The sequence below is a fragment of the Formica exsecta genome, unplaced genomic scaffold (genome assembly GCF_003651465.1).
Source record: "Formica exsecta isolate Colony F162 unplaced genomic scaffold, ASM365146v1 scaffold164, whole genome shotgun sequence".
In the NCBI taxonomy this organism is placed as follows: domain Eukaryota; kingdom Metazoa; phylum Arthropoda; class Insecta; order Hymenoptera; family Formicidae; genus Formica; species Formica exsecta.
In genome coordinates, this window is record NW_021848957.1 from 549474 (window position 1) to 570214 (window position 20741).

Consider the following 20741-nt stretch of genomic DNA (forward strand, 5'->3'; position numbering starts at 1 on the left):
CTCTCTCTCTCTCTCTCTCTCTCTCTCTCTCTCTCTCTCTCTCTCTCTCTCTCTCACAATCCGTCATTCGCTCTCTTATTCCTCTCTCACATACTCATTCATTTCCACACAATTTCACATTCCACCCTTATTCATACTCATTTTCTCCTTCTTTCCTTCTCCCGCCTTCCCCTTCCCTCCCTCCTCCTCTCCCTCCCTCTTACCTCTTACCATTTCTAATTTCCTTAGCCACCCTTCCCCCTCTCCTCCTCTCCCAATACTTCCTCCACCATTTCTTGCCATCCCTTTTCCTCCCCCCATTTTAAGCACTCATCCCATACATGCTCCCAGGTCTCCCTTTCCCTTCCACATATTCTACATTTCCTTTCCTCCTCTTCTCTTCAGTACCAATTGTCCCTCATTCTGTTTCCCATCCTAAACCTTGCTACCATTTGCCACCTATTTTCTCCCCATCCCTTTTTCAGATATCCCGGTATTCCCTCCCCCTTAATCCACCCGTACCACTTGTTAAACTTAGACTCCCCTATCTTCTCCCATCTTTCTTTTTTCTCCATTTCCCTATCCCTTCTCAATACTTCCTCGAAATCCATTCCTCCCCCTCCATTCTCCTCTCCGCTTCATCCACTCCCATTCCTCTCTCTTCAAAGAAACACTTTCTTTCCCTCTCCCATTTAGACAGACTGTCCCCTCTTCCCGCTTTTCCCCTCATCTCCTCCCAACACTTCCTGGCTAGGCTGCTCCCTCTGCGCTCCTCCAAACTTTTCTCGAAACCCCACGCCCTTCTTCCCGCTTTTTCCCTTAACTTCCCTCTCTGCCATTCCTCCCTCACCATATACCCCGGCGTACTCCATTCCACCTCCATTACCCACCTCAAGTACATTTCCTGCAGCCGCTCCATCCCTTCCCTCTTCCTCCACCCCCATATTTCCACCCCATATCCCACCACTGACCAAACTAAGGCATCGAAGAGCCATAGCCTTTTCCCCCAGTCCCCTCCAAATCTTTTCTTCCCTATACTCCATACTTGTCCCATTACTGCCGCCCCTTTCCTTACCCTTTCCCTTATATGCGCGTCCTGCCTCCCATTCCTTTGCACCGGATATCCTAGATAGGTAAACTGTTTTACCTCCTCCACCACCTTTCCCTTCTATCTCCAACTTACCTTTTTATCTCTCCCCCCTCCTTTCCTAAACCTCATCATCTTCGACTTTTCCACATTCAGCTCTAACCCTTTCCTATCCAAATACCCCTCTAGTCTCGCCATCATACACCTCATCCCACCTTCTTCCTCCACCATTAATACCAGGTCATCTGCATACGCTAAGGAGTATGTTCTGTCTTCCCCCAGTCTAACCCCTCCCCATCTCCCTCTCCTCAGCTTTTCCTCCAAATCCGCCATTAGTAGATTGAACAGGTACGGGCTCAGGGGGCATCCCTGCCTCACTCCCCTCCCTGTCCAAAAACTTTCTCCCACTATCTCCTCTACCCTCACCCTATTTCTTGTTTCTCTCACCATATCCTCACATTTGTCTATCAACCCTTCCCTTACTCCTCTGTCCCTCATTGCTTCTATCAGCTTTCCCCTATCCACAGAATTAAACGCGGCTCTCAAATCTACGAAAAACGCTACTAACTTCCCACCCGCCCTGCTGATTTATCTATTCACCAAGTAATTCAGTGTATAGATGTTGTCCACTGTTCCCATCCCTCTTCTGAACCCCGTCTGATTCTGCGGCACTAACCCTCTCTCTTTTACTTTCTCCCTTAGTCTGTTTGACAGTATCGACGCATATATCTTGTACAGCGTCGACGTCAACGTGACTTCTCCATCCTTACACCCTCCCCCTTTTTCGCAATCGGCACAATAATCCCCTCGTTCCAATCTCCTATCTATCCCTCCCCCTTCCATATCCTATCACAAATCCTCCAAAACCATTCCTCTACTCCTTCTCTCCCATATTTCCATACCTCTGATGCAATCCCGTCCATTCCTGCCGCCTTCCCCTCCCTCAATCCCTTGAGCACTACTTTTACTTCCTCCCCATCCCTATTCACCCTTCTCCTTATTTCCCCCACAACTTTTCCATCCCCCCCTAATAAACCTCTAAAATACCCGTCCCACTCTTTCATTTTTATTTCTTCATTCACCCTCTTTTTCCTTTCTCTGTCTTTGCCCACCACCTTCCATACTTGCACCTCCGTCTTTACCTGCTGTATCTCCCACTCCCGTCTTTCATTCTCCTCTCTTTTTTTTTTTTGCTTCCAGCATCTCCTTGTATCTCGCCTTCTCCTCCCTGTACGCCCTCCCTTCCCCTTCACCCCTCCTCCATTTCCTTAACTCCCTCCTTACCTTCCTCTTCCCCTCCTCACACTCTTCATCCCACCACACACTTCTAGCCCTCCTTTGCTCCGATTTACTCCCCTTCTCCAATATTCCCTGAATCCGTTTTCTCATTTCACACCATTCCTCCTCCACTTCCTTAGCGCTCACCTCCACCTCCCCCAACGATTCCCTAAATTCCTTCCTGCCCTCCATAAACCAAATCCATCTTTTTACTCTCCTTCTTCCTCCCCTTATTATCCTTTCCTTTTCCGCCTTAATCCAGACTACCAGTGGATGGTGATCCGAATCTATGTTGTCCTTTATCTCCATTCTCTCTATCCTCTCCTTCACTTCTATACTTCCCAATACATAATCTATTACCGACTCCCCTTACCCCCGTATAAGTCCATTCCCCCTCTTCGCCCCCTCGCACTCCGCCATTAAAGATTTTCCATCCCACTTCCTCCACTCTTCCCAGCAACCCCCTCCCCTCCCTGTTTACCCTTTTATCCTTCGATCGTCTACCCTCCCCTCCTCCCTCCAAGTCCTCTTCCACCACTCTACCTTCTCCTTCCCCCGTCCTGGCATTAAAATCCCCCCTATCAATGTTTTGATTTCCGTCTCTTTCTCGTCCATCCATCCTCTCATCATATCCATTTACCTATCCAAATCTCCGTTCACATACACCTCCACTATCCTCCACTTTTTCCTATCCAAGCCGATCTCCGCCGCTACTATTCCCTCCACCCCTTCTTTTATCACTACTGATTCCATCTCGATTCCAATTCTTATTCCCACCAGCATCCCTCCCATAGCCCTTCCTCTCTTACTTTTCCTCCTCGCCAACTGCACCTCCCATCTAAACCCCCTTGGTAGATACCTCTTAGCCCTCCCCCATCCCTTTTCGTCTAACCACGTCTCACATAGCATTAATATATCCCATTCCCTTCTTCCCATTATTCCCTAGCCCTGCCACATTCCAGAATGCTACTTTGTACACTCCCTCCCTCCCTTTCCCTTTCTGCACCCTCGACCCCACTTCCCTTAAGTCCGTATCAGACTACGCATTGAAAATTGAAGATTGAAGATTAAAGATTGGAATTTGACTAATCAGAACAAAAGGGACTAAAATTTCTTTATCTTGATTGGTCAAATTTCAATCTTGAATCTTGAATCTCAATCTTCAATGCGTAGTCTGATACGGGCTTTAGGCTTCCTTTCTCCTCTCCTTTTCCCCCCCATTTCCACCCTCCATATTGCTAATCTCCACATCCTCCATTTCTACTTCCTCTTTTCCTCTCCCTCTTCCGCCCTTTCCCCATCTTCCCCCCTTCCGGCTCCTCCCACCTCCAATCCCCTCTCTCTTCCCTTCACATCTACTAACTTCTTTCCCTTTTCGTCCCAAAACCACCACTGCCCATTAATCGAGATTTTTTCACTCCCTACCCATACCTTATTTCCTTTACCCTCTTCCACTTTCGCTAACTCCCTTAACCTCCATTTTGTCCTTCTTTCCTTCCATGTCAAATCCTTCATTATCCATATTTTTCCCTCTTTCAGCTTTTTCTTCCCCTCCATCACTGTCCCCTTTTCCTCCTCACTTTCTAATCTCACTATCATCATTTCCCCCCATTCCTTCTTACCTGTCTTTATCTGCCTTACTTCTTCCATCCTCACTTTTACTCCGATCTCTCCCTACACTTTCTCAATCCCTTCCTTCATTTTTCCATCCTCCACTCTCAATCCTTTTACTACCACATTCCTCCTTCTTTCCTCCCTCTCCCTCCTCTCCATCTTCCTTTCCATTTCTTCTACTCTCTCCACCATCAACCCTATTCTCCCCTCTTCCTTTCTCTCCCTTCCCAACCCTCCCTCTTCTTCTAATTTTTCAACTCTTTTTCTAGCTTTCCTATTCCCTCTGCATCTCTATCCCCCTCCCTTCTCTCTAACTTTTTCTCCAACATATCCACCATCCTTTCTATCATTCGCTCTTTCTCTAATTTCCATTCTGCCTCTCTTCTTTTCATTTCCTCTAGATCCCTTCTTATTTCCCCTAAACTTTCCTCTAACCTACTCCAGACAAATCTCGTTTCTTCCATCATCTCCCTCATCATTCCCTCTAAACCCCCCTCTCCCCCCTTCACCCCCTTCCTTACAGGCGATCTTTGCGCTTTTTTAGTCTGGTGGAATACTTCTTCCTCCTCCCTCTTTCCGCCCTTACCCAATCCTTCCGTCTCTCTTTTCCTCTTCAGTAATTCTTCTATCGTCCCCATGCTTCCACTTCTTCCTTTCGCTAATCTTCCCAAAGGCCCCAGCTTTCCCTTACTTACCTCCCCATCCATTTCGCTCTTTCCCCTTTTCTACCTCTTCGAATCTCCCGCCTAATTCACTTGCCCGCCAACTCCTTCTTTCTCTCCCCATCAGCTGTCGCTACCTCCTATACCTACCATCCTGCCACTCTTCCCAGGCCCTAATCTCTCAATCACAAAACCACCTTTCCCCCTCTATTCCTTCCCTGCACTCCACTCAAACACTCGACCATACACTCCACCTTACTCTCCGTCTTTCTCTCACTCCCTCCTTACACACTTTCCAGCCTTCTCACTCTTACTTCACCCCGCTTTACTAATAATCCTGTACATGCACACACTCTTCGGCCGGTATTCATAATTAGTTCTTATATTTAAGACCGTCTTAAGCACAATCTTAAGATGTCCTAAACCAATCACAGAACCGTATTAGTATCTTAAGACATTACTTAAAGCCCGCGCTAGTGTGATTCGGGCTTAAGACGGTCTTGAAATAAGAACTGACTATGAATACCGGCCATAGACCACTTTCTATGTCACCGGAAACGGAAGTCCTATCCTAGTATTATTGATCATCATACAATATTTAGTTGCAGCAGAGAGAAGAATGAGAGTCGCCACGCTGCCGTTTTTCGCGTCCAATGTCAATGACATTCGCAGGGGCATTGATAGCAATGTGGTCGTTACTTCCGTTAGAGGCTAAATAGGAGAAAGGGGGGCGCCGAGGCTCCATCTCTCCCAGGAGAGGTCCTAGAGTCGGGTTTGGTCCCCTCCAAGACCATTTCTATGTTGGTCAAAGGGCAGACATTGCCAAAGTACATATTTCTGTACATGGTCAGACATCCGGTTGATCCATTCATCTCTAAGACTTCCATGTGCTATACGTGTCTTCGTTTCGGCCATCTGAAGTCCCAATGCAAGGGCCGTCCTCGTTGTCAGCACTGTGGGGAGGGGGTTCATGGGGAGACGATCCTATGTTCAAGAAAAGACGACTCTCCTTTCTGTATAAACTGTAAGGGTATGCACAAAACTACCAGCGTGAACTGTCCTGAATACGTTATTCAGAGAAAGATCAGGGAGCTCGCGGCTCGAGAGAACATCTCTTTGGCAGATGCCAGGGGTCGATTGAAAGACAACGTCAGCACAATTCCCAATCCGGTCTATAACTTTAGCGAATTCCCTTCCCTAAGTGATACTCCCCCTTCAACATCCTTCCCTTACCCTTCCCCTCCCCCTCCCCTCTCCTTCCTTCGTCTTCTGCCCCTTTCCTCCCTACCCCAAAACATACTCCCAAGCCTTAAGCTCAAACATCTCCTCTAATAGGAAAAAATTACTGATCTCAGCCTCTTCTCATGTATCTTCCCCCGCTTTGTCTCCTTTTCCATCCCACCCTCCACATAAACCCACGAACGGCTCCTTTCCCTTGCTTCCACCCCGTCTCCGCCCAGCCCCAAGAGCCTCCTCGAACTTCTCTGCTAAACCCCTCCCTGATCATAATTCCCTCCTTATTTTCCCAAATGGGAGGCTGCCCTCCTCCTCGTCAGAGGGTGTCATGAACAGGCATTCCTCCCCCCCTCTAGTGTATCCCTCCTCATCCCATACAGGTATCAACCTTAACCTCAGCTCCAATCCAGAATTGCACAACCAACTCTTTAACCTAATGAACATTATTATGGAAAAATTCTCCCCCGCTCTTAAACTCCTCAGTCTATATGACGCGGTGTCGGAGTTTATGAGCTCACTCCTTCAATCCTTGCGTCCGCGCAACCCAGCGCCTATTCCTCCCGCCCATGATGGCTGACTTGGACCGGATCGGTCTCTCCCAAAGTCGATCCCTTCGTATCCTCCAGTGGAATTGTCATTCGTTATTAAGTAAAATAGACCCCGCAAATACTTTATTTGGAGATTTTGAAGTGCTGGCCCTGTCGGAGACTTGGCTGGGTCCCGACTCGCGGGTGCTTATACGAGATTTTAACATATTTCGGAGGGACTCGCTGACTCGGGGTGGTGGGGGTCTCTTCCTCGCCGTCTGTCGTTCTATCCCATATACTCTTGTATCCGATTGCCCTCGGTTTGCCGACGGGTTGGAGAGCATGGCTCTCGTGAGCCACTACGAGTCCTTTGACCTCGCCATTGTGTCTATATACAGGCACCCTCAGGATTCTCTCTCCGGCCGACAATACGACTCTCTCTTTGATTTTTACAACTCGTTCTCCCACACGATCTTACTGGGAAACTTTAACGCTCATCATAGCGAATGGGGGTGTGAGCGTACGAGTGGTGAGGGCAGGAGGCTGCTCTCCTCGGCCTTGGAGTCATCCTTTACTTGTATAAACCGCGGATCCTATACCTTTTTGACACATCCGGATCAGACCGGATCGGCGATTGACTTCGCCTTTGTTTCTCCTCCGATTATTGATTCCTGCGAGTGGAGCGTTTTGGACGATACTCATTTGAGCGATCACTTCCCTATCGTGATTAGATTTAACCAGTTTCTCCGAAGGAGAAAATTTTTTTCTCATAAAATTAAGCTGTCCACGTTGGAGAGGGAACAATTGACCCTGAATTTGAGCAATAGTGTCGATCTCCTGAGGGAGGCTATCGGGAGTCCTTCGCTAAATGCACTAGATAAGTATGATATTTTTGCAGATCATTTGAAGAATCGACTGCCCCATGGGCCGGGGGCGAACCGACTCCGGAGGGTATCATCCTCCCATGGACAGAGATCCTCTCTCCCAGCCCCTTGGTGGAACGAGGCCTGTCAGGAGGCGGTCGACTTCAGACGTAGGCTTCTCTCGAGCTTCAAAAGGTCGCCATCACTTTCCAACTTTCTTGCTTTCAAGAAACAGGAAGCCATTTCGAGGCGGATTTTGAGGGCTGAGAAGAGGAGGGGCTGGAGAGCCTTCTGTGAGAGTCTTACCTCGAACACTCCAATTAATCGTGTTTGGGGAACGATCAAACGGTTCAAGAACCGTCACATGGGTATTTCGCCCCCATCTCCCCTCTCCAACTACTCTATATCGGACAGCATACGAGATTCCATCAGCTCGATGTGCCCTCCGACGGCTGCCTATAAAAAATTTTTTTCGCTTGGGGATTTTCCCTCAAACTATAGCTGCAGAATGTTCGAGAATCCTTTCACTCTCAGAGAGCTCGAATCGGTGGTTTTAATGCTAGAACGCGCTCCTCCCCGGGGTTAGATCAAATAGATTATGGTATGATTGCAGCCCTCCCCGAAGAGTATTTGCGGATCCTTCTTGATATTTACAATGAACTCCTGGATGGAGGTTTGTTCCCCCCCTCGTGGCATCACTCGTTGGTTTTTCTTAATGGGAAGATCTCACCCGTATATGTCGCAAGTAAGGGTGTCCCACAGGGATCAATCTTAAGCTCCCTTTTATTTAATCTCTATGTCGCCAAATGCAAGCAGTCTCTCAGGCGGGATTGCCGGATCATTCAGTTTGCGGACGACTTGGCAATTTATGCGAGTTCCGCTATCATCCGGGACTCTCTCGGGGTGGTGGAGAGATCGGCAAACGGTCTCTTGCGATTTTTGCTCGATAGGGGCCTGGCCGTGTCGCCGGCTAAGTCAGCTCTCGTAGTTTTCAGTAAGAAGAGGATTAACCCTCTCAACTTCTCGGTAGTTCTGGACGGTGTCTCGGTCGGGTCGTCACGCACGCACAGGTTTCTCGGGGTCTTGCTTGACTCCACCCTCGGGGGGGGGGGGGGGATCACGCCTGCTATTTGGCGGAGAAGTGTGGCAGGCTTGCAAATGTGTTGAGGTCGCTGTGCGGGGTATGGTGGGGTTCGGACCCGAGGACCCTTCTTTGTGTTTTTAAGGCCTTGGTGCGAGGGTCGATCGAATACGGGGCCTTGCTCTTCCCCACCCACACAGGGAATCTGATGGAGCTTTTGGAAAGAACTCAACGCAAAGCCCTGCGTTATTGTGTGGGTTTGAGGCGAACAACCCCGACTAATGTAATCTATGCGGAAACGGGAATCGGTCCGGTTCGATATCGCTTTGAGTATCTGACAACTAAATTTACTCTCAAATCTTTTGCCCTCAGAGACAATGTCCTTATGGATAGGCTTGATGATCTACAGGCGGCTCTTGTCAACAATAACAGATTTGACTTATATAATAGATTTCCTCTATACAGAGCGTTTTGCAAGGTGAGGGGATATAGGCATAGAATCGCCTCCTTTACCAAAATCCCAACATACCTCTTCTCCTACGAGACTTCGTCCTATACCTCGAGGGTTGAGATGACCCCTCAAACAGAGGTGGAGAACATCCGTCACGCTTCGTTTCCTCAGCTCGTTTTTCAAACTGCCCTCTCGTATCTCATGGAAGAGAGGCACCTCTTTTTTACGGATGCTTCGAAGGAAGAGTCCGGGGATTACATCGGAATGGGCATCTACTCCCCCTTCCCGAATATGGAGAGAAAATTTAGATTAGATGGCTGTTCTTCCGTGTTCTCGGGCGAATGCATCGCTATCATTCATGCGGTGGAATTCATCCTGGAAAGCGGTATTGAGAGGGCAATGGTCCTTACGGACTTCCGCAGTGTGGTTGATGTCATTTCCAACAACAAAATTTATAGGGACCACAACTATTTCATTTTAGTCTTGAAAAATAAGCTGAGGTCGGCGTTCCTCCAGGAGATAGACATAATCCTCACTTGGATTCGGGCCCATGTCGGCATACGGGGTAATGAAGCGAGGGGGGGATTTAAGGCGGTAGGAGGCACGAACCAAGCATCCATCTCTTCCGTGGCAGCGGCACTGTCGTGTCTGTGTAGGGCGTTTACACACTGAGGAAGTCCTCAGCCCGACAAATAATTGTTAGAAAACAACATTTGCGGGTCTGAAAAAATACGCGAGGTACAAGTGGGGTAAAACATAACATTGTTCTTTTTATGTGCTCCCTAGGTTATGTAACAGTTACATATTGGTTTGCTGGGCAATATTTCGAACTCTATTCGCCTTTTTCGCCCGATTCTTGGTTCGCTAAGTCGAGTTTGAATTTGAGCCGCCTTGAAATAACAACAATTAGTCGGATCCGACCAAATCATTACAATCTTAATTACAGCTTAAACAGATGTAACATTGTGGAATCCCCAGCTTGTAACTGCGGGGCACCAGGCCAGGACATAGGCCACGTTCTCTGGTCCTGCCCGTTAGTTGAGCACCATCGTGGCCAGCTCCTCCGCTCCATCCAGCGGAGCCTGGGAGTTCCTCCACCGTACGACGTATTTGTCCTCCTTAAGGATCCCACCTGTGGTGTGATTGCGCCTATTGTTTCCTTCCTTAAAAGGTGCGACATTTCGATTTGACGTTTGACCGTTTGACTTTCGAGCGCATGCACGCCTTCCCCCTCCTGGAATGCTGGGGCGAGATGGAAACATGCAGGAAGAAAATCTGGCAGCATGAACATTTGTTCCTTGCCAACAAAATAAAGAAGAAGAAGCAGTGAGCAGTCGCTATTGAAAAGAGATGCTAAATAAGGTAGACTGTTATTGGCTCACACATCGATTGTTTGCATTGCATTATGGATAATTGGGATTCATGATTTAACCTTCTTATATATAACCTTAAATTAGTTAATTGAAAAATACATTGATAAATCTTTTATCATCCACGAATAGCGCCTATGTGAAAGACTAAATAGTTTAATATCATATTTTTATAAATATTATAAGAAGAGAACAAGTTGTGTGTTGTGTATATATATATATATATATATATATATATATATATATATATATATATATATATATATATATATATATATATATATATATATATATATATATATATATATATATATATATATATATATATATATATATATATATATATATATATATATATATATATATATATATATATATATATGTAAGTGTATATATATAACTGTATATATAAATTATATGACAGGTGTATTCTTTGTAACGTTGAAAAAAAATACGTTTTATATCTAACATACATTATGTTGGAAAAACCACCCGGTCCGGATAATCAATTATCCAAGGAAGATTATTTAATAATGAGAGCTAAAGAAGCGTTGCCGATCGATATTTATGCTGCGAAATCGTGGCTAATTACTGCAAAATCTTTATTTCCGCATAGTGCGAAAGTTCAGGTAAGAATATTCCATCATTTCATTAACTCCTTTTTTATTTTTTTTTAATTTTCCATAAATTGATAATAATAATAATCAATGATATATGCTGAAAATTAATGGTTTTGCAATAACTAGGGTTGAAACTAGTGTATAGTTATATAATAATTATATGGATATACATAGTATGCTAATTCCTTATAGGAATCTATATTGCTATATAGGAATCTTATATTGCTTTCAGTTTGAAGCGTATCGAATCGAAAAACTGTCAAAGAATGTAAAAGAAGCAGCAAAATGCTTCAGCGAAATGTGAGTACTGATTACTATGCGAAATTTATATGTATATGAGAGACTTTCTTTCTAATAATCTTAAATTATATAAATATAGATTTCAAAATTTTCCGGACGATCGTGACATATGGAAAGAGATAGAAATGGTGACGACATGTCTTCGCTTGGAACAGTGCGACAGCGAGGCAGAATTTTTGTGCCAAATGTTTCAACACATTCCGCAGGATTTACAACACAGATTGCTTGTGATGACAGCTGATCACAGCGAAGACACGATGGAGCATTGTAAATTATTGCTCTTATTGCTACGCAGATTTCCTCAAACTATAGCAACTCATGGAGTATGTACCTTAAAATATCTAAATTATTTTATTAAATTAATTAAATATGTTTAGGTCTTTTTTATTTTTTTTTAAATTTTATTCGTTTATGTAATATTTTAGCCACGTTTGGTGGAGACTCTCTTAACCGCCGAGAAACATAGCCATCCAGGCCGAGCTGTGAACGGTTTCAGAAGATTATTGGCGTGCGATGCATTGCCATTGCTTGGTGCTGCTCCAGTAGAATTGAATCCTCGTCTCAGTTTAAGATTGCTCTGTAAGGCTGTAGAATTTTACTTAGCGTATATACAGCAGCCACAGGATGGGCAAATTCAAAATCCATGGGACAGACTTTTCCAAATTGTGGAATTAATAGGCAAGAAATTAGGGTGGGAATTGAGTAGTTTATTTTCTACACCTTGGAGTCGCGACACGTACAGCGATAGATTACAACAGTATGCAATTACGCACAGTACAGGTCTGTGCGATGAGCTTATAGTCAGACAATTACTGATGTGTACAGTTGTAATATTATTGAGAATATTGAACGAACACGCTACTCTTATTAACAATGACGAGACACTATATTGCTTAGTAGAGGCTTTTGGAGAAGGAATACATTCTTCCACAGGTGAAATATTATATTCACGAAAGTGATATATTCGAAAGTGATTACAAGCTTTATATTTATCTCTTGAATTCTGTAAACCAGAGCCGAAATTGAAAAAACGAAAACGAGAGGATAATACGGGTATAATAATAACCAGTGACAGTGATTACAACGGCAATGGTCTAGCATTGGCAGTAAAATTATGGGACTTATTGCACAGTAGTGACTATCTTCAAAGAGAAATCGGCAAACTGAGTCAACAGTTACGACTAGATACCTGGTTAAACCTATTCTTAACAGATTTGGCGACGTACAAAGGCTTACATCATGAAGTATTAGCCAGGTTGTCGCAAGAAGGCAGTAATTTATCTGTTAATCTTCGTTTGGCCAGCACATGTTTCTTTTTGAGAGATTATAAGGTGTGCTATAGTTATAATCGTACATGATTATATTTTTATTTCCATATATTTCCTCTCTTTTTTCAAAGCTATTAAAATAATCTCTTTCTTAGATAATGTTGGAGCATATTGTTCTGGTAGCAAGTTCATTACCCACTGTATCAGGCAAGGTATCTCACAATTTGACCGTTCCAAGCGTAAGGCATTTACATTATTTGACTCTCGCCCGTTTCCCTATTTTACAATATTGTTGCAAATTGCTTCTTTTAGCTATAAAGGTAATAGCTTCTTCTCGTAATATATATATATACATATGATTGGTATCGACCAGTATACGATTGTGATTACGATTCTAGGAAAATTTTTCATTACTTGGAAATGTCGGAGACTTGGCTATTGGACATGCATTGATCTTAATACAGATAGATTGGCCGCAAGAAGCTAGTACTTTGACTGCGATAATGGAACGAATTCTTAGTCGCGGAAGTTTTTCTTATCCGTTCTTCCAAACGTATATAATATGCGTAGATATTTTGGAAGAATTAACATATTTATGGACTGAACATGGTGGTGGAATATCATTGGACATAACTGCAGGCGCGGGGGTTTTACAAAGTATATTTTTTTTTTTTTTCGATATGTTCATACCGCACAGATGTGAGATAAATTAAAATAATCATAATTATTTTAGATCGCCGTATCGCTACTCGCGGTGCTGATAAAGGAGTGCGCGAGGAGGTGAAGCAAGCCATGCGTCGACAAGCCGCACGAGACGGCATTGATCCTCTAGACGAATTGTTACAGAAATTCATAGTCGACGATAAAGCCGCCATCTTACATGCTTTAATTATTTCATGAATTAACTTTGGATCTTGCTATTCGTTGTCGTGACTTGTGATACACAGCAAAATTTTATATTTGAAATATTTAGAAACAATTATGTTGTTTTATTTAGTAACAATATAAAAGACATTTTGCAAATACTTTGTGAAGATTTTATAGATTGATGTACAGAGATTTATACAATTAAAAAAACGTTGCTATTATTTATCGCACAAAATCCCAATTTACATATTAAATATATATTGACCACAAAGTGGAAATTAAAATTTTGAGATTTATAAAAAACAAGTTCTTAATTTTTATTTCTCGTAACAGATTTTAATATTATAATTATATACATATATTATTATTAAAATCAGCTTTTCTTCACATTTTGCCTTGAAATCTTTTATATAGATATCGTCTGTAAATATATCTCGTTATCTCCTTATACGCATATATGTAAATAACAATAAATGATCATTGATAATTAACAAAATTATAAAGTTAATTATAAAGTACTCTGAACTCTAATAAAATATACAATTTTCAAAGCAGAGTATATAAAATGTGAATAAACGACATGCGTGATTCACGTCTGAATATCGTTATGCTATAGCTATATTAATGATGTATACTGATTGTTATATAAAGTTAATGCACAAATAAATATGCACAAATGAATATTTAGAATTATAAAAATTCACGAGTATAATGTATAATGTGGGCAATTAAATGTACGATTCTATCTAATGTAAACGCTTAGTTGAAGGGCACTTAGAAGTAATACTTTAATCCCAGGCATAAAGGAAGCTATTTGACTAAAATCTGGTCCTGATACTAATTGCGTATGTAAATCTAATCCTCCTGTATAATTGCCATTTTGTATCATCTGTGATATCTGATGTAATCCTTGTAAAGTATTCTGAGATAACTGGAAAAAAAGGATACAGTTATAAATTTTGAAAATGCATATAATGTACAATAATGTACAATTGACTTACCTTATTCTCTCTAAGGCAATCGTACAGCACTTCTAGTTTTTTAGATACATCTTCTATCTTCTTTTTGATTTGCTAGGAAAATAACACAAGTTCGATTATCCAATATTAAACGATAAAAAATATGTAAAATAATATAAAATAATGTAAGTAAATTTATACAGTTACTTTATTATTACGAATATTATATTTGCATATATAATATAATTTGCCTATGCAGGATGTCCCAGATCATTTGGGACAATACTCGTGTGCAGATAGAGCGGACCAAACTGAGTCGAAAAGTCCTCTATCATTTTTTTTTTTATAACGCTTAATAAAGGAGTTATTATTGAGTTAAGTCTGGCCAATCAGCGCCGATCTTTAGCCGGGCGCATGTCGGTGAGCCGCGCGCCTGGTAGTATGCGGCAGCGCATACTTCACGGCGCGCGGCTCACCGACTTGCGCCCGGCTAAAGGTTGGCGCTGATTGACCAGACTTAACTCAATAATAACTCCTTTATTAAGCGTTATAAAAAAAAAATGATAGAGGACTTTTCGACTCAGTTTGGTCCGCTCTATCTGCACACGGGTATTGTCCCAAATGATCTGGGACACCCTGTATAATATAATGTGTATGTTAACTATCAACTGTCACTCTTACCGGATTCTTTGCATTTTCGTAACACTGATTTTTTAATTCATCTAGTATTGTTTTCAGATGTATATGTTGCTCAGGAATAGGTGCTTTAGATTTTTCTGGTTCAACCAATTTTGCAGGAACAGCAGGCATCGCAGGTAATAATGGTTCAACTGGTTTGTTAACTGGCGCAGTATTCGACATGCTTTGACCATATTGCACATTATAAGGTGAGTGATGTTCTTGATAAAAATTATCTTGTGGTATTGGCTAAAGCAGTTGAATAAAAAAGCAGTTTGTTAAAACATAATCGTACAAGTATATTTAAAAAAAATATGACTATCAAAAAAAATACAAATATATACAGAAATCTTTTATATGTATATATGTATATATATATAAACTTACACTCGGTTCTGGTTGACTACTTCGCAATGGATGCAAAATTGGATTTTGCGGTTGATATTCGGTTTTTGGCTGAAAAAATATAAATATCATTCTTTCTCGATCATTTATCTTTACTTTAGGCTTTTCTTAAAACTTTCAGCCACTTTGCAGAGGTGATTGATGACGCGTTTATAGCATCGTGAAAATAAATGTATAAGCTTTCAACTCGCCAAAATTTACTTTGACATTTAAAGTGGATGATAATGTCAATAATAAATATACGAAAAAATTATTGATTCTTGTAAAATTTATGATAAAATATGAATATAAATGATAAAAATCTGCATGACACCGGTTTCAAAATTTGCAAAGCAGTTTGAACACTTTGTACAACACACTTATTAGTTTTATATCACACGTGTATAAGAATGTTTCATATCATAATTCAGTTAGATTAATCCTATTAATGAACTATAGGAGAACACATGGATAACAATAACAGTAATGATTCTACAATTATAATGAGATATTGTAGAATGTAACATTTTCAAAGTGTGAAATCAGCTACCTTAATGTCTATACCCTTTGAATGCTTTGCCTTCCACTTTCTGGTACCCGCATGTTCCGCGGACATTTCGTTTGCGTTGTATAGTGCCAGAACTGGCTACATCATTTTAATACATATATACTTATATCAATAATGTAAGTAATTTTTGAATGATAGGACAATAGCGTGCGTGAGCTATCAATCGAGACTAAACTAAATGCGATTGAATAAAATCGAAATTGGATTTACCTGTGCTTTAGAACTTTTCACATTCGGCGGGTCATTCCATCCAGATGCTTGTGGTGGCAATTGATACACGTTTCCGTTCCCGTGGGTCTGCATTTGTGGAGGAGGCTGAGCTCTGATAGGGTCATACATTTGAGTCTGAGGCGTGTTTTGCTGCAATGGAGGCTGCATTACGTTCGGCTGAAGCGGCTTGTATGACTCGGGTTCTTTAGGATTATTCACGTAACTTGGCGGTTGACTGGCATAGGTATTCGACATAGAAACTTGAGGTTGATAAGCGTTTTGTAGAGGATACCCGGGAATCGGGGCGATTTGTTGAGAATTATACAACTGATTCGACGACGGAAAACTGCTCTGACTGTATGTGGGAGTGGATTTTACAGACGGATCAATCAGATATTTTGATCTCAACTGCGGTCCGACACTGGACGGTCTTGAGCCACTATTCAAACTGGAACCCGACGGAGGTGGCGGAGGAGGAGGCTGGGCCGCTGGAATTTGATTATACGAGTGCGGTGCGGAATATTGATCGTAGATTGTAGACTGCGTTTGAGGTTGAGGTGTTGGCATTCCGTAAAACTGAGGATTGAGTGTCTGATTTGTAGAAGCACCATAAGCCTGTTTCAGTGGAGTCGTGTTCCAGCTCTGCACAGGTGTCATCTGCTGTATCGGCTGTTGCAGCGGATTGTACGTGTTTTGCAAGTTTTGCGTAGGTATTGCCTGCTGTAACGGCTGTTGCAGCGGATTGTACGCGTTTTGCAAGTTCTGCGACGGTCTTTCCGGTATAGTCTGTTCATAATGATGATAGTTTTGACCTGCAGGTTTCGCGACGCTCCTCTGCTCCTGTACGTAACTCAGAGCTTTACACAAACGATCCCTCAACATTGAAACTCTCTGCTCTTGACTGTTTCCGAGATAATTCAGAGCAGCCTCTAAATCGCCCTCCGCCGCCAGCATCTCGGCATACTGAGATAGTACAGAGGCGATTCTGTCTTGTATATGAATTTCCCTGATACCCTGGAGCTCCAAGGCTTTCTGCATTATTACAACTAATTCCACCACTTCTTGGATGTCGGCGTTGGACACTTCAACCAACTTATTCAAGTTGCCAGAGCAAATGTAACAGATTTGCGCTTGCTTTTTGAGAGCGGGGTTTTCGCATGTTGCCAAACGATCGCCGAGCATATCTATTATATACAGTTCGTATTGTGAAATATGACAAATAATTGTAATAAAAATTATTTCTATAACTTTATTTGCATCCTTACCACACAGAGCAGATCGTTCCTGCGTATTGGAATTTGTAAATATACCGACTAACGCCTCCTTCCAGCACTTTATGTCACTATTCTTAACAACTTCTGTCCAATTCTCGCTAAGTAGTGAATTGATAAGAGAATTTAATGCACTGGAATGCTCTGAAAAGTACCTGTACTGGGTACGCGCTAGTAGCTCAGGACCAGCGGCCATTGAAAGAATTATAGCATCGGCGTATCTTTTACTAGTAAAGCACAAAGATACCGCGGCCTCAATGTTTCCTAAGAGGATAGCTTGAGTGATAAGACCATCCTCATCTACAAAACAATGCCAGTCAATTATTTAAAAATTCCTTTTGTTTTTTTAGATTATAGTAACAGAGCTATCAATATGTGCTAATTACCATCAGAAGTATTTATAGTGTAAGTATTATCTGCAGATTTGTTTGATGGTACTAATTTCTTGCCTTGTTCTTGTGCAATGGTATCAAATGCAGTACTGCCGACTATAGCATTTCCATTTAGTACCTAAATTAAATGAGAGATGCATAATTGATATTAGAATAATAAAAAAGAGAGAGCGAGAAAGAATATATATGATGTAAACATCAGTCAAGTCTTACATTGTTAAGATTAGAGACACCTTCTATGATATTCGTCATGTCGTCCTGAGGTACAAACTGATTCAGTTTGTTATTCATTATATCAATATTGTAACCCAATAATTCTAATATACTCTTTGTCACATTGTCATCAAAGTAAGCACGCACGCAGCACCAGATTTTCTTGGTGTGCTCATCTGGAGACTTCTCCATCTTTTCTTTACAGAAATCACTGTATTGCTCAGTCTCCAATGTTGCTTTTAATTTGTTGGAACGTTGAATAAGATTTGGCTGTGTGATTATTTGTGCTATAATAACTTTCCTGTTTGAATCACCCTTTCTGCTTGCTAAATCGACAGGTTGATTTTCAAAAATTACCAATTTACCACCAAACTAGAAATCATATTAATTTTTATTAGATAATTCTTATTTTTTATTATAAATAAATGGTTGTTTAATGAACAGGTAATGAAGTAAATTTTATTTATGAAGCAAAGTTAAAAACTCACTCCAAACGATGCTCCAAATGGCCTCTTTAACCATTTGGGAGCTTTTGTTAATACTGCTGTTGTTCCTATTTGTACTGTAGATTGGGTAAAGAGATCCATTCCTGGGAATGAATCCATTATCTTATTGGATGTTTCTTGCTGTTGTCCACCTAGTAAAGAATACACAACAGCATGACCATCAAAGCTGCTGCCAACAATTAATCCTGGATATCTTGGACACCAAGATACATCAAAGTTCCATTGAGCTGTTTGGGCTAACTCACATATCACCTCACCATTCTATCATTAAAGAATATATTAATACTCAAGTCTAATAAATTTTTCTTTAAAAAAAAAATGTATTGCATAATACCGGTGCATTTGAGTTGGGATTCCAGCAGAGAATTCTGTTATCCTTGGCACAGCTCAAAAGTAGGTCCGAATCATGCGGATTCCATGCAATTGAAAGGACACCACGCTGATGACCTTGCAACGTTTTTAAAGGCGATGTTGGAACCCTTACATCCCATAATTCAATAATAGGTGTTTGATCGTCCTCGGATGCTAAGCACAATTGTGTTCCAATGTCTGGATGCCACTGGGCAACTTTCCAACGTACCTACAGCCAAAATGTAACAATTGTTTGAAGATTTTCTCTAAACATATTCTTACATATTGTATCAGTCAAGATGAAAAAAAAATTGTATACCCTCGAGTTTGTGTCTGACAGTTTAAATATCGGTTTCTTGTCTTTCACATTCCATATAATGCAACATTGTGAAAATGTGGAAGCAAGAATGTGTTTTAAATGTACTGTAAAATGAAATAAGAAAAATATTAATTTTCAAGCTCAAATTTGCATAGAAATAAACTATTCCTGGCATCCGTATGCAATTTCTTTGATTACAATCTAACAGAAGAACCTTGCTTGTTCCAAGCAATGTGTTGGACATCTTCTGATTGCTGACTTCTGGAGAGAGTTGTCGGTGTGTTTGTGTTAATATCCCAAATATAGATCTCGCTCTCCGTTGCACCTGTAGCCAAATGGTTTTCTTCTCGAAAAGGATTAAAATCCATTGCTCTAACAGGACCAACATGTCGATGAGGGCTACTTATCAAACAATTACTTTCTCTGGCTAATAACTTAGCGGCAGAATAGATTTTTATAGTGCCATCCTCACAACCTCCAACAATTATGCCTGCTGGGTTATTACCATAAGATCCCCAAATAATTTTGTGAAACCTACAGATCAATAATAAATGTATACAATAGTGGCTAAGCAACAGATTAAACAAATTTAATTTTCCATCAACTATACTGACCTGTGATCACTAGGGACACTGGCTCGGAGTTCCATTTCATATCCTGGTTGTTGTAAATTCAGTGAGTACAAATCTAAACTAGCAGATGTACTGAAGCTCGCATCCAGTTGCTGCGCTGCCGTTCCAGCAGCCAACATAATGGGATGTTGAGCTGGTGGAGACCATGCTACATTCACAGTCTTCAGCAGTTCCTTGACTTTCATCTGCATATACAATAGAAAAAAAATCTACTCTTAGTATTTTACGAAATAATATTTTATAATATCAGACATATATTATTAGTTTTATATTATTATTATACTCTTATTAAACGATGTTTTTTAATAGCTATTGATATCATATAGGAGTGCACAGAAGCTCGAGTAATAGAAGTTAATCGCATAAAATCAGAGGATGTTGTCAAAAAATGTTAGCCATCATTAAGTGAATCGGGATGAATTTATCGCGCTCTCTCGAGTCGTTCCATATGTTGATGGAGATCGGTGTCTCACCTTGACGGTATTTTCGGGCAATTGTAAACAGAGATTTTATATGAAACGTACGTCCCTCTCTCGGATTTGCAATTCTCTGGTAACGATCTGTATTCCGTGTCAAAAGCCTTCCAACGTGGCGAGTCGTGCCGTACGGTCAGTCGATACCCTGTGCCCTGTACCTTTAGTACAATCTAGGGAATTCTCAGCGCTACCAAAGCGCTTCCATTGCGCGCATTGGTTAAATCGGAACGACTTTCTATGCAGTCTACGCGCGTAAAGCCTATCACACCAGAGAGAAGAATGATGGTGCCATTACATGGAGCGCGGAAACGCGGATTAGCGTAACGCGGAACGAGAGTGAAACTAATCGCGAGCATTGTGCAGTTTTTGTTACGCTCGCGATTGGTTCCCTTCTCGTTCAGCGTTAAGCCCGGTCTACATAGGACGCAACACGCCAGACGCAAGCAAAATCGACCAATCATAGTCGAATATCAATCTCAATCTTCAATGCGTAGTCTGATACGGGCTTAAAGCCTATCACACCAGAGAGAAGAATGAGGGTGCCATTACATGGAGCGCGGAAACGCGGATTAGCGTAAC

General features: G+C 41.7%; 2 protein-coding genes across 7 annotated transcripts; one reads left to right on the forward strand and one right to left on the reverse strand.

The window, feature by feature from the left end:
* Positions 1-10011: 10011 nt before the first annotated feature.
* Positions 10012-13881, forward strand: LOC115233220 (integrator complex subunit 10). 3 transcript variants are annotated; one of them, XM_029803534.1, is made up of 9 exons: positions 10012-10140; positions 10573-10777; positions 11001-11068; positions 11148-11391; positions 11494-12001; positions 12083-12399; positions 12492-12656; positions 12735-12993; positions 13070-13881. In XM_029803534.1, the coding sequence occupies exons 2-9, from the start codon at positions 10625-10627 to the stop codon at positions 13234-13236; spliced, it is 1881 nt and encodes a 626-aa protein (XP_029659394.1). In that variant the 5' UTR covers positions 10012-10140; positions 10573-10624; the 3' UTR covers positions 13237-13881. The 3 variants fall into 3 exon arrangements, with proteins under 3 accessions (XP_029659394.1, XP_029659393.1, XP_029659395.1); XM_029803533.1 differs by lacking the exon at positions 10012-10140 and adding an exon at positions 10205-10287; XM_029803535.1 differs by lacking the exon at positions 10012-10140 and adding an exon at positions 10286-10302.
* Positions 13360-20414, reverse strand: LOC115233219 (protein transport protein Sec31A). Of its 4 annotated transcripts, none has more exons than XM_029803531.1 (14): positions 20211-20414; positions 19669-19871; positions 19269-19588; positions 19055-19158; positions 18719-18964; positions 18367-18645; positions 17879-18250; positions 17660-17783; positions 17268-17573; positions 16003-17186; positions 15228-15296; positions 14844-15089; positions 14205-14276; positions 13360-14134 (listed from the first exon to the last, which is right to left on the reverse strand). In XM_029803531.1, the coding sequence occupies exons 2-14, from the start codon at positions 19869-19871 to the stop codon at positions 13946-13948; spliced, it is 3714 nt and encodes a 1237-aa protein (XP_029659391.1). In that variant the 5' UTR covers positions 20211-20414; the 3' UTR covers positions 13360-13945. The 4 variants fall into 4 exon arrangements, with proteins under 4 accessions (XP_029659391.1, XP_029659390.1, XP_029659389.1 ...); XM_029803530.1 differs by having other exon boundaries at positions 20160-20414; XM_029803529.1 differs by lacking the exon at positions 20211-20414 and adding an exon at positions 19970-20045.
* Positions 20415-20741: the final 327 nt, after the last annotated feature.

What these genes read in the sequence shown, in the direction of transcription:
- LOC115233220 (XM_029803533.1), top strand. An exon ending in AGGAATACATTCTTCCACAG is followed by an intron (nt 12,002 to 12,082) that starts GTGAAATATTAT and finishes TCTGTAAACCAG; the next exon opens with AGCCGAAATTGAAAAAACGA. An exon ending in TCTTTTTGAGAGATTATAAG is followed by an intron (nt 12,400 to 12,491) that starts GTGTGCTATAGT and finishes TCTCTTTCTTAG; the next exon opens with ATAATGTTGGAGCATATTGT.
- LOC115233219 (XM_029803529.1), bottom strand. Translation starts at nt 20,008, where the DNA reads ATGATATCAATAGCTATTAAAAAACATCGTTTAATAAGA. An exon ending in AAAAACATCGTTTAATAAGA is followed by an intron (nt 19,872 to 19,969) that starts GTATAATAATAA and finishes TTGTATATGCAG; the next exon opens with ATGAAAGTCAAGGAACTGCT. An exon ending in ACGAAAATGCAAAGAATCCG is followed by an intron (nt 14,277 to 14,843) that starts GTAAGAGTGACA and finishes TTATTTTCCTAG; the next exon opens with CAAATCAAAAAGAAGATAGA.